Source organism: Pseudorasbora parva, chromosome 13 (assembly GCF_024679245.1).
Source record: "Pseudorasbora parva isolate DD20220531a chromosome 13, ASM2467924v1, whole genome shotgun sequence".
NCBI lineage: Eukaryota > Metazoa > Chordata > Actinopteri > Cypriniformes > Gobionidae > Pseudorasbora > Pseudorasbora parva.
In genome coordinates this window covers 36114364-36126857 of record NC_090184.1, presented here as the reverse complement: position 1 = coordinate 36126857, position 12494 = coordinate 36114364, and the positions used below count along the sequence as shown (strand labels likewise).

General features: G+C 36.7%; 1 protein-coding gene across 1 annotated transcript in view; it reads left to right on the top strand.

Annotated features, from left to right (window-relative positions):
* Window positions 1–12494, top strand: part of doc2g (double C2-like domains, gamma) — a 53065-nt gene that overhangs the window by 33896 nt on the left and 6675 nt on the right. The window contains exons 9-10 of the mRNA XM_067414203.1: window positions 8811–8892; window positions 9555–9651. Of these exons, the coding sequence (XP_067270304.1) occupies window positions 8811–8892; window positions 9555–9651 (179 nt within the window). The remainder of the gene's footprint in view (window positions 1–8810; window positions 8893–9554; window positions 9652–12494) is intronic.

Below are 12494 nucleotides of genomic sequence, written 5' to 3'. Positions count from 1 at the left end.
TTATCAACAATTTTCCTTTCAAAAAACAATTACAGTTACAAATTATAAACAGTTATGAATAATATCTGGAAATAATTAAGCTATGGTTCTATGAATAAACACCATTATAATTCATAAATACACTTTTGTTTAAAAAAAAAAAAAAGATGGTGTGATATGATACAAAACATTACTAATTGGTTTGTAATTTTTAACACGTTTTTACAGATGCTTCTCAGTCATGTCGTCATAACTTCATCAGCATCAGTCAGCTAACTCTCACAGTCTGGCCCCAGGTCAGCAGGCTATTGTTATTGTTGAGGCCTGGACTGGCTTATTCTGTAATAGAGGGAACATGGAACTGGACACAAGTAGGGATTAAGTGTAGGGGAACTGGGGGCCAATCAATATGTAGTCATTCCGTAGGAGGAAAGAGAAACTAAATCTCTAGATTTGGAGGGGGGCTGGTGACGTTCATATGGTTTTTTTCTCTCTGTTGTGATGTTTTTCTCAGACAACAGAGTGTCTGGTTTTAACAGAAGAAGCTTAGGCAGGGAAGCTTACCCAAAACTCTCTCTCTCTATCTCTGCTCTCTGTATGTGAATGTAATCACCATATCCAGGTTGCTAGAAGGAATACCATTTAATCAGTGTGTAGCTAAGGCACCGCTACAGGCATTTTCAGAGAAATTCAGGAAAGAAATTTCGATATCTGAGATTTTTAAATGTAATTAACCAAGCAACTAACTTGTAGACATAGCCATTCTGTTCAATAAAATGATTTTAGAGCAATCAGTGATTAGTTCATTATCTTCAGCATAGATTATGTTTGTGCAGAGTAAAACACTTTGCAGAAATTGCTAAATTCATCCTCTTTTTGGGAGATTATCTGTTGATCTAATGATTATACTTTAAAGGGGATTATTTTCTTAGGCTGAAGAGATGAGAAAAAAAGAGTAAAAGGATTAATTAAAGTTGATGAAATACATTTGAAAACCATTTTACTTCCATCATGAGATGGATTTTCTTGTGAAATAGGATATTCTATGATACTTGATTAATGATTAATGATTCATGACAGGTTATTGGAAATTATTAGTTGATTGACATTAGCCAAAATGGAAAGATGTTTCAGAAGCAGGGTCTTGTTTAAAGATTATGATTTTTTTCTTTCGAATATCATGCCCCAGTAAATAGAACAGCGATGTTTATTAACAAAGTAAATAGGGTAAATTCTTATCTAATGTCGCAGAAGCATCTGTCAATTGGTTGCTTTGATAGTAAACAAACACATCAACGGTAACATTAATCCAGCTGAGGCTAGTATTCATGAACGTCTGCCTTTCAGCAAATCAGTTAGGGCGAACATCACATAACATAATTAATATTCATGACTCAAGTACGCCTGGCACAGTTGCACTGAGCTGTTGACAGAAAGTAAACTTCTTGAGGAGCGAAGACATGACAACAGGAGAAAAGAAAAGCCGTCTTTGGCAAAAAAATATGCAGATTTATTTTATATGTTCACGTCATATCTGCCGCTACAATGCTGTTTCTGGAAAGTTTCGTTTTATTTTTTTTAAGTACTTTATCACATGAGTGTATACGTGGCAACTAGGCATTTATAACTGATGTTTTTCATGTGTATTTAGAGAGGCTGATGAGATTTTAGATATGCCCCCACTTTTCTGTGTGTGTGTGTGTGTAAGGTGTGTGTGTGTGTGTGTGTGTAATGATTATGAATGAGACCCTGTAGAGTTCAGCTCTATTTTCATCTGGCCCTCGGCATCACCACATAATTAGAACAGACAAGGGAATGCAGATATTATTGCACATGCTCTAATTAATGTCATTACACGGGACACGATTTCAATAGTTCCGCTTTCATCTGAACTTGCGACGCCAAGACAATTAAGCTCACATTCGAATGTTTATTCAGACGCTTGGCGTCCTGCACTGACTTGAATGTGCGACTTTTTTTTTTTTTCTAATTGCAGAAACGATTTAGTCAAAATGTAATTAGTGACTAATTCACAGATACATGGATGCAGGTGCACATTAAAGCTGAAGTGTATAATTTGCTTGATGCTCAAATACTTTCACATGTTAGTTTAATGTGCAGAGTCAACTGCAGCAGGTTGATTTCCAGGAAAAATGTCAACACTGAGACTGCTTTCAGAACATTTCTCTGTTTGTTTCTGCAATAAGAGCATCCCAAAATGGCAACATTGGCTCAAGCAATGCCGTAAGTTAGGGACAGGACTATCAGTATTAACAGTGACTATTAACAGTTTGATTGATGAAAGGAGTATTTGGGAAATGGGTTTGAAAATACAAAATGGTTGGAATATATACTTTGTTAATTAGCAGCAGTGTAGCAGATCTGTTCCGCCAAGACCAAAAATATCAACATTGTCATACCTATTACCATATGGAACGCTACGAGAGCTGTCATGGCAGAAATGCTGTTTTTTTATACTTTTATAGATTTTTCAAGATATTAAAGGATGAAAATTCTGTCATTAATTACTCACCATCATGTCGTTTGACACCCGTTAGACCTTTGTTCATCTTCGGAACACAAATGAAGATATTTTTGTTGAAATCCGATGGCTCAGAAAAGCCTCCATTGGCCACAATGTAATTTCCTGTCTCAAGACCCATAAAAGACACTAAAGACTTAAAAATCCCATCTCACTACAGTGGCTCTACAATAATTTATAAATCGATGAGAATAATTTTGGTGCGCAAAAAACCCCCTAAATAATGACTTGTATAGTGATGGCAGATTTCAAAACACAGCTTCGTAAATCTTCGGAGCTTTACCGTGCGTTCACACTGCCGCTGGCGAGAGCATCAAAATTCGCCCTTGCCCCCCTGCCAACGACGCTGTAGAAAGCTTCATGGACGCGCTGCCGCTCTGAAGTAGATTAAATGCTTTTATTTTTTTTAAACTGTATTTAAAGAGGCCACAAAGCAAACAAGCATGGTGATGGATAGACTGACCACAAGTAGGCTAGGGTACAAGTTAACCTCATTAAATCGTTTAAATGTGAAAGTTAGAATGAATTACATTCCCGCTGAAAAATGAAAGTGTTGCGTGCCTTTTTAACAAATTACACATCACTATATATGATCACGTCATAAATGATAGGGAAACCCGCACAGCAATGATCAACTTCACTTACATTTTGCTTGGGACCTAATATGGTCAGAACCAAATTTTCGATTTTTGGGACTTAATGTCCGGTCGGAATTGGCTCTTATTGAAATTTAATGACTTCTGGCCACACTGTAAAAACATATTTAGAAAAAAAGTTACTTCATTGTCTCGTTGATACAATGAATTTCCTTCATTGTATCAACTCAAATTTTTAATTTCAATGAACTCAAAATTTTAAGGCAACCAGGTTACTTACTTTTTTAAGTTAATCCAACAAAAACCAACACACATTTTTTACAGTGCAGGCAGCCACCTTGCCGCTCTCGCCGCTGGTAGCTGTGTCTCATTTCAGAAGGCTGTGTCCTCCGGAGGTCGCATTCGAAAGCTGCATATGTCAGAAGGCCGTCTCATTTCAAAATAATGAGAGGGACTCTCCAAATGCGACCTTCGAATGCGCCCTTCTTTCACAGGAATTCGGAGTGTGCATGAGGTGTATCCTTCATGGCTGGAGATAACCCACAATTCTTTGCGTCACTGTTAACAACCGTCATATTTTTTTTATATTATATGAAAAAAACGGCACCACTTCCAGATATACATGCAAGGGTAGGTGTGGTGTTTAAATGTCAGTAGTTTAAGCTTGTTTTTGTTTTTAAGCTCTATTACCTCAAACAGATAGTTGTGGTAAACAGGATTACAGCTGTATGTGCTTTTTTTAAAACGTTTAGAACAGTACATCAAGACAAGTCAAGACAAGAAAAATGTCATAGTCATTTTCAAGTTATAAATAATTTTCATTCATATAACTGGCGTGAGAGCGCAAGCAGGCTGAACGTGTTGGCATAGCAACGTGATACTCCATGCCTGTGTGTCTTACGAAGGACGTCTCGTTTAATTCTGATTGAGGACACTCCATAGTCTGCATCATACACAGAATGTGTCCTCCGGAGGACGCAGCCTTCAAAATTGAATGAAATGAGACCAGGCCTGCAATACCCCTCTCAGATACTGAAGCTTTCGCGCCGCGATCGCCCCCCGGTGACCGGTCCCAGTATAGCCGCCCCTCTGTGTTTTCTAACGGACGCGAGGCAAACTAAAAAATAAAATTACACCTCAAATATTTTTCCCCCAAAGTTAGTTTATATCAATGGAGGCAGTTATCATCACGATGATTTCATTTTCACTTTCAAGTGTTCGTTTTTAAAATAAGTTTAGTTTTAGTTCGTTATTTGATGCTATAGAAACGGGGGTGTGACGTCATGATTGACAGCTAAGACCGACGGCTTCTCTGAGTGAAGTTGTCACTGAGGCACTAACTGACTTTTTTCGGGATTTTTGGGAGCAGATTGGAACTTTATCTTTAATTTCTACATTTCCATAACTGTTTATTTCACACCAACATAATGAATTGTTCTGTATCTGCGAGAGTGTGGGCGGGCTTTTGATATCGCAGCAGTACTTCCTGCTCTACTTCCTGCTCTCTACTGCGCAGACTCGGTCCCAAAATGTCAGCGCAGTACAGGCCGCCTGAAAGCTTCAAATCGGCCAAGTGGAAATGGATGATTTTGCGTTGTCTATATTTTTTTACGGTCTATGGTTTGAATGCACAGTTATAAATCAGTTTATCAAATCAGCGGTTCAGATCACCAGTCACGTGATTTAGCAGTTTGGAGGTTTGACACACGATCCGAATCATGAAGCGATAAGGTGATTCCTAACGGTTTGAAGCTTTACGAAGCTGTGTTTTGGAATCACAATGCTATTGTGGCCAATGGAGGCCTTTCTGAGCCACTCTATTTCAACAAAAATATCTTAAAGGGATAGTTCACTAAAAAATGAAAATTTGATGTTTATCTGCTGACCCCCAGGTGATCCAAGATGTAGGTGTGTTTGTTTCTTCAGTAGAACATAAATGAAGATTTTTAACTCCAACCGTTGCTCGTATAATGCATGGCAATGGGAGAAGAAGAATGCACGGTCAAAAACACAAATGAAGATATTGTGGCCAATTTATGGGTGAATTATACCTTTAATTTGTGTTCCGAGGATGAACAGAGGTCTTACGGGTCTGGAACGACATGAGGGCGAGTAAATAATGATTTTTGGGTAATAATGACAGAATTTTCATTTTTGGGACCTAACCCTTTAAAGGGATGGTCCACTTTAAAATGAAAATTCTGTCATCCTTTACTCACCCTCAAGTTATTTCAAACCTGAATGCATTTCTTTCTTCAGCTGAACAAAGGGAAGATATTTAAAAGAATGTCAGTAACCAAACAGTTAACTGGAGCCATTGACTTCCATAGTAGGAAAAAAAAATACTATTGAAGTCAGTGGTTCCAGTTAACTGTTTGGTTACTGACATTCTTCAAAATATCTCCCCTTGTGTTCAGCTGAAGAAAGAAATTCATACAGGTTTGAAACAACTTGTGGGTGGGTAAAGGATGACAGAATTTTCATTTCAAAGTGAACTATCCCTTTAAGCATTACAGCCGACTGGAGTGCTGGAAATTCAGCTTTTCATCACATAAATAAATTACATTTTAAAAAGTTATTTTAAATTGTATTACTGTATTACTGTATTTTTGAGCAAATAAATACAGCCTTAAGCATAAGAGACTTTAAAAAAAAAAAAAAAAAAATCTTACCCACCCTAAACTTTTGAACATTTAAACATTTAGTTTTAAGTAATTATGGCATATAGTATGGATTCAATACAGAAATACAATACGGTACTACAATACATACTACATGTTGGCATTGTCATGTGACCGTCATCTGCATCACTGTTTCCAACCATTTGTAAATATGACGACTCTCCCATTGCCTCATTCGAGATTAAAGTGTCCTTTGGATATGCACTTCTAAATCTGGGCTTTAGTGGTCATTGAGAGAATTTTCAGCAAGTATTTATTAATAATGTGTATACATTTTATAAGTTCATGCTTTCGCCCATGGAGTCGAACCCATGACCTTGGCTTTGCTTCTGTTTTAGCTACACAGATGATAATTACATGCACTAATTTAATGCTTCTTGCACTAATTACAGATGACACACTTCAGCTTTAATATATGTAAACATTAGGTACAAGGTTTTTTTTCATGTTTTGCCATGCATGTTATGAACTGAACTTGCTTCAAGAAAACTGTAGGTCTGTATGACTAAGACTGAATAGACAGGGGGTTAACATACTGAAAATGTCATTCTTTATCGTCAGAATTTGCCCTCACTAGTACACAATGACTTTAAATACTCAAGACTTGTTATAGGCGTAAACATTCTGTCCATGCTTAATTCCTCATTCAGGACTGACGTTTGTCATTGTAGACAGACTCTTCTAAGATGACAGTTATTCTTTTAATTATCAGATGACTCCAGTTGTGTCTTTAGGGTTAGATGTGAAATGAGCCCCATGGTGTCAAGAATGAAATTTCCTGCATCTCTTCTTCCTAAGGACAGTATGTATCTCATCCTGTTTAATGTAATAACATCTAACATTAGCATGTTTACCATATTTATAACTCTTTCACAGTATGATAAATCAATGATGTCTTTATCACAACTTTCCACATAGGAACATGTCCCGGTCCCTGTAAGAATGGTTCCCACTAAGGTCCTTTAAAGTGTAGTCTACTCGTTAAGTCTGGGCTTTGGGAACATATCCAAAAATTTAGTGAATTTAAATGATGGGTCCGTATAGACCAATTAATATCCAACACTTATTATGGGACATGTCAATAAAAAATTTATAGGATCACATTAAAAAGCCATTAGAGATGCAAAATCATCCTGTCAGTGACATAAAACTTGTCACACAGAAATAAAACATCATTAATATTCTGACTAAAAGGCATTAGGTGAAAGTTACTGATTCATGTCTGATTGATATCTAGACATGTACCAGCAAATCAGTCAGTTAATATCTAAAGATTGGCTAATTTTATATTGAATTACCATTCAAGTATCTATGAATAGTTTCAATAGCGAGTCATTAGTCTAGTGGTTATCATCCAGTGGTAAATCCTTTCTGGCACCAAACACACTCAGTGTTAAATGATAATCTGTCAATATTGTCCAGTTGTCATATAATGGAAACCCAACAGCGCAAGTGTAAGTGTGATATTGCTTTTAATTTTATTGCTTTTCAATAATTTGACAGTTCAATAAGTTGATATAAAGATATTCATTTAAGACACAGTAGTTACAGAACCGTTGCGCATTTGCAATGCACAGTTTAGTAAGAGTAAAGAGTAGTAAGAGTCGTTAAAGAATGATTTGTTCATTTTTGACAAATCTTTTATATGACTTGGGAATAATGAGTTGTCTCAGAGACAAATTCGTTAATTTTGTTGTGACTGCACATGCACAGCATTTTCAATCTGAAAATGCATCTTCTTCAATGCAAAGACCCACCAGGGACTTAGGATTCGAATCTTTGAATCTATTTTATCTTTGGCTGCATGTATTCCTAATTTGGAATAAGATTGTGTATGTGGACATTTTGTTTCTGAATGAATCAATTTTCTGTGAAATGAATGAATGATTCAGTTGATTGAATGACTCAATCCCTAAAAATCGTACTAGCATAAATACTCTTACTACAGCATTTATCTTTCTATGACATAAATAGTAAGAATAGTTTGCCGGGACTTGGTTCAGAATTCAGCAAATGTCTCTCATATTATACTCAGCTTGGTTATATTAAAATGAATTATATTATTATTATTATTATTATTATTATTATTATCATATAATACATGATTATATATATATATATTATTCACCAAATTCAATGCTGTTTGCCTAACACAATTAAAGTTTAATTATTTAAATGGATTTTACCTGAGAGATTTTTGTATTTGCATCATGTATTTGTATATGCTCTGATAATTTTCTATTGATCATAGCAGCATATATTCGTCAAATGTTGGAGAAAAGCACCACAACTAGCATTTATCCAGACGTACGTTGTAGTCAAGTGTGCTTTCGTCATTTTAAGAGCCAATTCAAGTGTCTAAATTGCAGTTGCCTGATTCATTTCTGCCTTTAACAAAGTTGTTCAATCTTTAAGTGCTGTTTAGGGATATTCAACTGTACTATGTAACTGCCTCTCTGCTTTGGTTTCGTCATGTAGATGGCATTATGTTTCTTGCATCATATCCTCATGTGTTTTTTCACATCACACATCACTCTCCTCTGTAGCATGTTGTGTAAGTTGATATCCTCCATGAATAATAAATGATTATCCCGATTGATAATTGATAATCCACTGATGACTCCATGAGCCACAGACCTTATGGATGCATCATCTGTCCTCTGACACCCTCTCAATCCATTCATTCCATCCATCCTCAATTAGAGATGATCATCTCTCAGTCTGTAATAGATTGAATGAATCACCAAAAACAACACCCTACTGTCACTACCTCTCTCTCTCTCTCTCTCTCTCTCTCTCTCTCTCTCTCTCTCTCTCTCTCTCTCACTAAAATTTGTCATGCTCTAAAATGGGCTCTTACACCCTTGCCTGTGTTTTTTTCTGTTTAGATTGTGTCGTGGATGTTTCGAGAGCTTTAGACAAACCAGGCTAATGATTTGCTTTGATGTTTTAGAAGTTATACAATTCTCACTGCAGAGCAATGATTCATTTCTGGTTATTTCTCTTTATCAGTATTTTGCAGCCTGACATGGGGAAAAAGTCAAAATACAAAACCACAGTGAAAAAGAAGACTCTAAACCCAGAGTTTAACGAGGTCAGTTATTCCTATTTAAGGTGTGGTCACACAAATCTGTACAGTTAATTGAGATTGCAATTAATTAATCGTGAGAAAAGCTTATTCCATTCTGTTTAAGTTTATTTCTGATTAATGTATTTTTTTTAAACAGTTGAGCATTGCAACCAGTCACAGGCGAATGCAGCGGCAAATGAGAGTCATTTAAATCTAATAGATTCTTTAGGTCTTATAAGAAAGCTAAAATTAGACTTATAGTATAGGATATTGTCATAGCCATGCAGCCCTTTAGTTATTGTTCTACTCAGTTACATTCATATTCATGTAAAACGTGGGTGAGTGGAAATGCAAGCACAAATGAAGAAGTTTCTTCTTTGGCTGCATACCAAATTCAAGTTTGATAAACTTTGACCTATGAATTTGTATAGTCATAGATTGAGGTCTTGACTCAAAACGAAGAATAAAAAACTTCAGCATAGTTTGCAACTTTGGCAAAATAGAGTAGCTGGTATATATGACCGCTTGTAAAAATGTAATTTTTTTGTTACTCACAATTTTATGATTTATTTAAAAACAGAAGCCCCAGAATGCTCAAGAGCTGAATGTGACCACACCTTCACTCAATGCGAATACAAATATTATGTTCTGCCCTCTGCCACAACTGATTGTCTTCTTCAACCCAGGAGTTTTCCTATGAAGTCCCACATGATCAGCTCGCCAAGAAAACCCTGGAGATCTCAGTCTGGGATTATGACCTGGGCATGAGCAATGACTTCATAGGTGAGTTTTACAAGCAAAAATATGTGTTTCTATTGAGGTCTTTGAAGAAAAGCGGTTGGTTCACTAATCGTTAAAGTACACACTGTTTCAAAATAACAAACCACAAATCGTTGACTTAAAGGGTTAGTTCACCCAAATATGAAATTTCTTTCATTAATGACTCCAATGTCATTCCACACCCGTAGGACCGTTCATCCCCAGAACACAGTTTAAGATATTTTAGATTTAGTCTGAGGGCTTTCTGTCCTTTGAATGTAAGTGTGCACCCACTTGCTGTCCACCTCCAGAAGGTAATAAAAACATCATCAAAGTAGTCCATATGTGACATCAGTTAGTTAGTTAGACTCTTTTGAAGTGTTGACAATACATTTTGGTCCAAAAATAACAAAAAATACAACTTTATTCAGCATTGTCTTCTCTTCCACGTTTGTTTTTAAACCTCAAATAAAGATTTAAACGGTCGTGAATCAGCAGATTGATTTGTGATTCGTATTGCTAATGTCACGTAATTTCAGCAGTTTGCCAGTTTGACACGCAGTCCGAATCATGAATCATGACCGTTTGATTCTTTATGAGGAACACGGAAGAGAAGACAATTCTTAATAAAGTCATATTTTTTGTTATTTTTGGACCAAAATGTATTGTCGACGCTTCAAAAGAGTCTAACTAACTAACCAACTGATGTCACATATGGACTACTTTGATGATGTTTTCATTACCTTCTGGAAGTGGACAGCAAGTGGGCGCACACTTACATTCAAAGGACAGAAAGCCCTCGGACTAAATCTAAAATATCTTAAAGGTCCCGTTCTTCGCGTGTTTTCGAAGCTTTGATTATGTTTACAGTGTGCAATATAACATGAGTTCATGTTTCACGTGTAAAAAAACACAGTATTTTCCACACAATCGACTTATCTGTACAGCGCTGTTTCCTCTGTCCTAAAAACGGCCTGATGATTTTCTTGTTCTATGAGGTCCCTCCTTCAGAGACACGTAACGAGTTCTGATTGGGCCAGCGCTTCCCATGTTGTGATTGGACTGCAGCTTAGCGCACTTTGCCCAGAAAGGTCCCGCCTCTTACCATAACGGGAAGATGCAAGCGCTGAATGCGCGCTCTTTTCCATGTGGGAGAGCAACAAGACCACGCCCCCTATTTTGCGTGTTCTTGTGGGCGGAGGGTTAGTCAACAAACGGTTCTAGTGACGTCATTCCTGAAGGAAGTGCAGAGGTGTAGTCCAAACCGGCCGTTCGCTGTAGGCTTTGAAAGGGAACTTCTGTTAAATAAAATATCTCGCTTGGCATTGAACTTTGAGCTTTATAATTTTACAGGTATTATTTATGCTCTAACAGCAACATTTCACACTAACTAAAGTTTGAAAGATGGAATCGCGAAGAACGGGACCTTTAAACTGTGTTCTGATGATGAACGGAGGTCTTACGGGTGTGGAACGACATTGGGGTGAGTCATTAATGAAAGAAATTTCATTTTTGGGTGAACTAACCCTTTAAGTAGACCAGAAACAATTGCTAAAAGGATGATGTAAACTTAACATTCAACATTTTATATGAAAGAATATAAGTTTATCTTAAAAGTTGTATTTGCTTTACTAGTTATATAACACCACAACATGTATTTCCATCAAGAGGTGCCACACATTTATAGGCATACATTTTTGGTCAAGACCTTGTATTGACATTGCAAGAGTCCAGCACTCTTTAAAATCCATTCCAGCACATCTCAAAGACTTTAATGAATTTAAGGTCTGGACTCATAAATGCCAATTCATGTGTGAACATTTTTCATTCTCCCTCCGAACCATTCTTTCAGTTTGAGACTGATGAATCTTGACATTGTCATCCATTGTCATCTGGAATATGGCCATAATGTGTCTTCCTACATTATTGTTTAAGAAATAAAACGCTACACACTCTATCAGTTAGGGTTATAAGAAGTGTTGCCAAACATATAACATGCTAGAAACATCATAATCACTGTAATAATGATACATTTTTGTTATTTTATTTAAATGGATAGTTCGTCCAAAAATCTCATCATTTGCTCACCTTGTGTTGTTTTAAACCTGTATGACTTTTTCATCAAATGAGTTTAGCAGGAATGTCTACTTTCCATATAATGAAAGTGGATGGGGGACCAGGACTGTCAAGCTCCAAAAAAAAGGATAATAAAAGTCCAATATGAACCATACGATAGCTTTGTGTGGAACAGACTGAACTGTAAGTTATTAATCACTGAAAGTGTTGCTTGACAGCTGTGGTCTGTGTTCACTTTTAATGGCTCAGACATTCTGCTATAAATTAGTGCTTTTGTGCTCCACAAATACAGGTTTCAAAAGTCATGCAGGTGAGTAAATGATGACAGATTTTTTTTTCATTTTGGCTGAGCTAACCCTTAATGAAAAGAAACAGAGGAAGAGTCAATAACAGAAAAGCTCTTGAGCTTTGTGCTCCGACATGTTTATTTATGATTGAATGACATGTGCTGTGTAACGATTGGGACAGTGAGAGTAATTGATGTCAGTGTTACTGATTTAGAGGGGATGTAGAGGGGATCAACAGAGAAGTGGGAAGAAATGGGGATGTGAATGAATCTAGGCTTGTGAGAGACATCCAGGCGTGAAGGCACTTGGAGGACGTAGGTCTCGGATTGACATGTGCAATGAAGCTTAGAATTTATTTAACATTTTCTTGGATCTTTTCAACACATTTTTCCCCCATTCCTGTCTATTTCCTTTCTTTTTCTTTCATTCCCCACGGCGGGGATGTCATGCGTAGGGTTCATTTGTCATGGCTTGCTCGTGGCCATGAACATGTGGTATTGATGC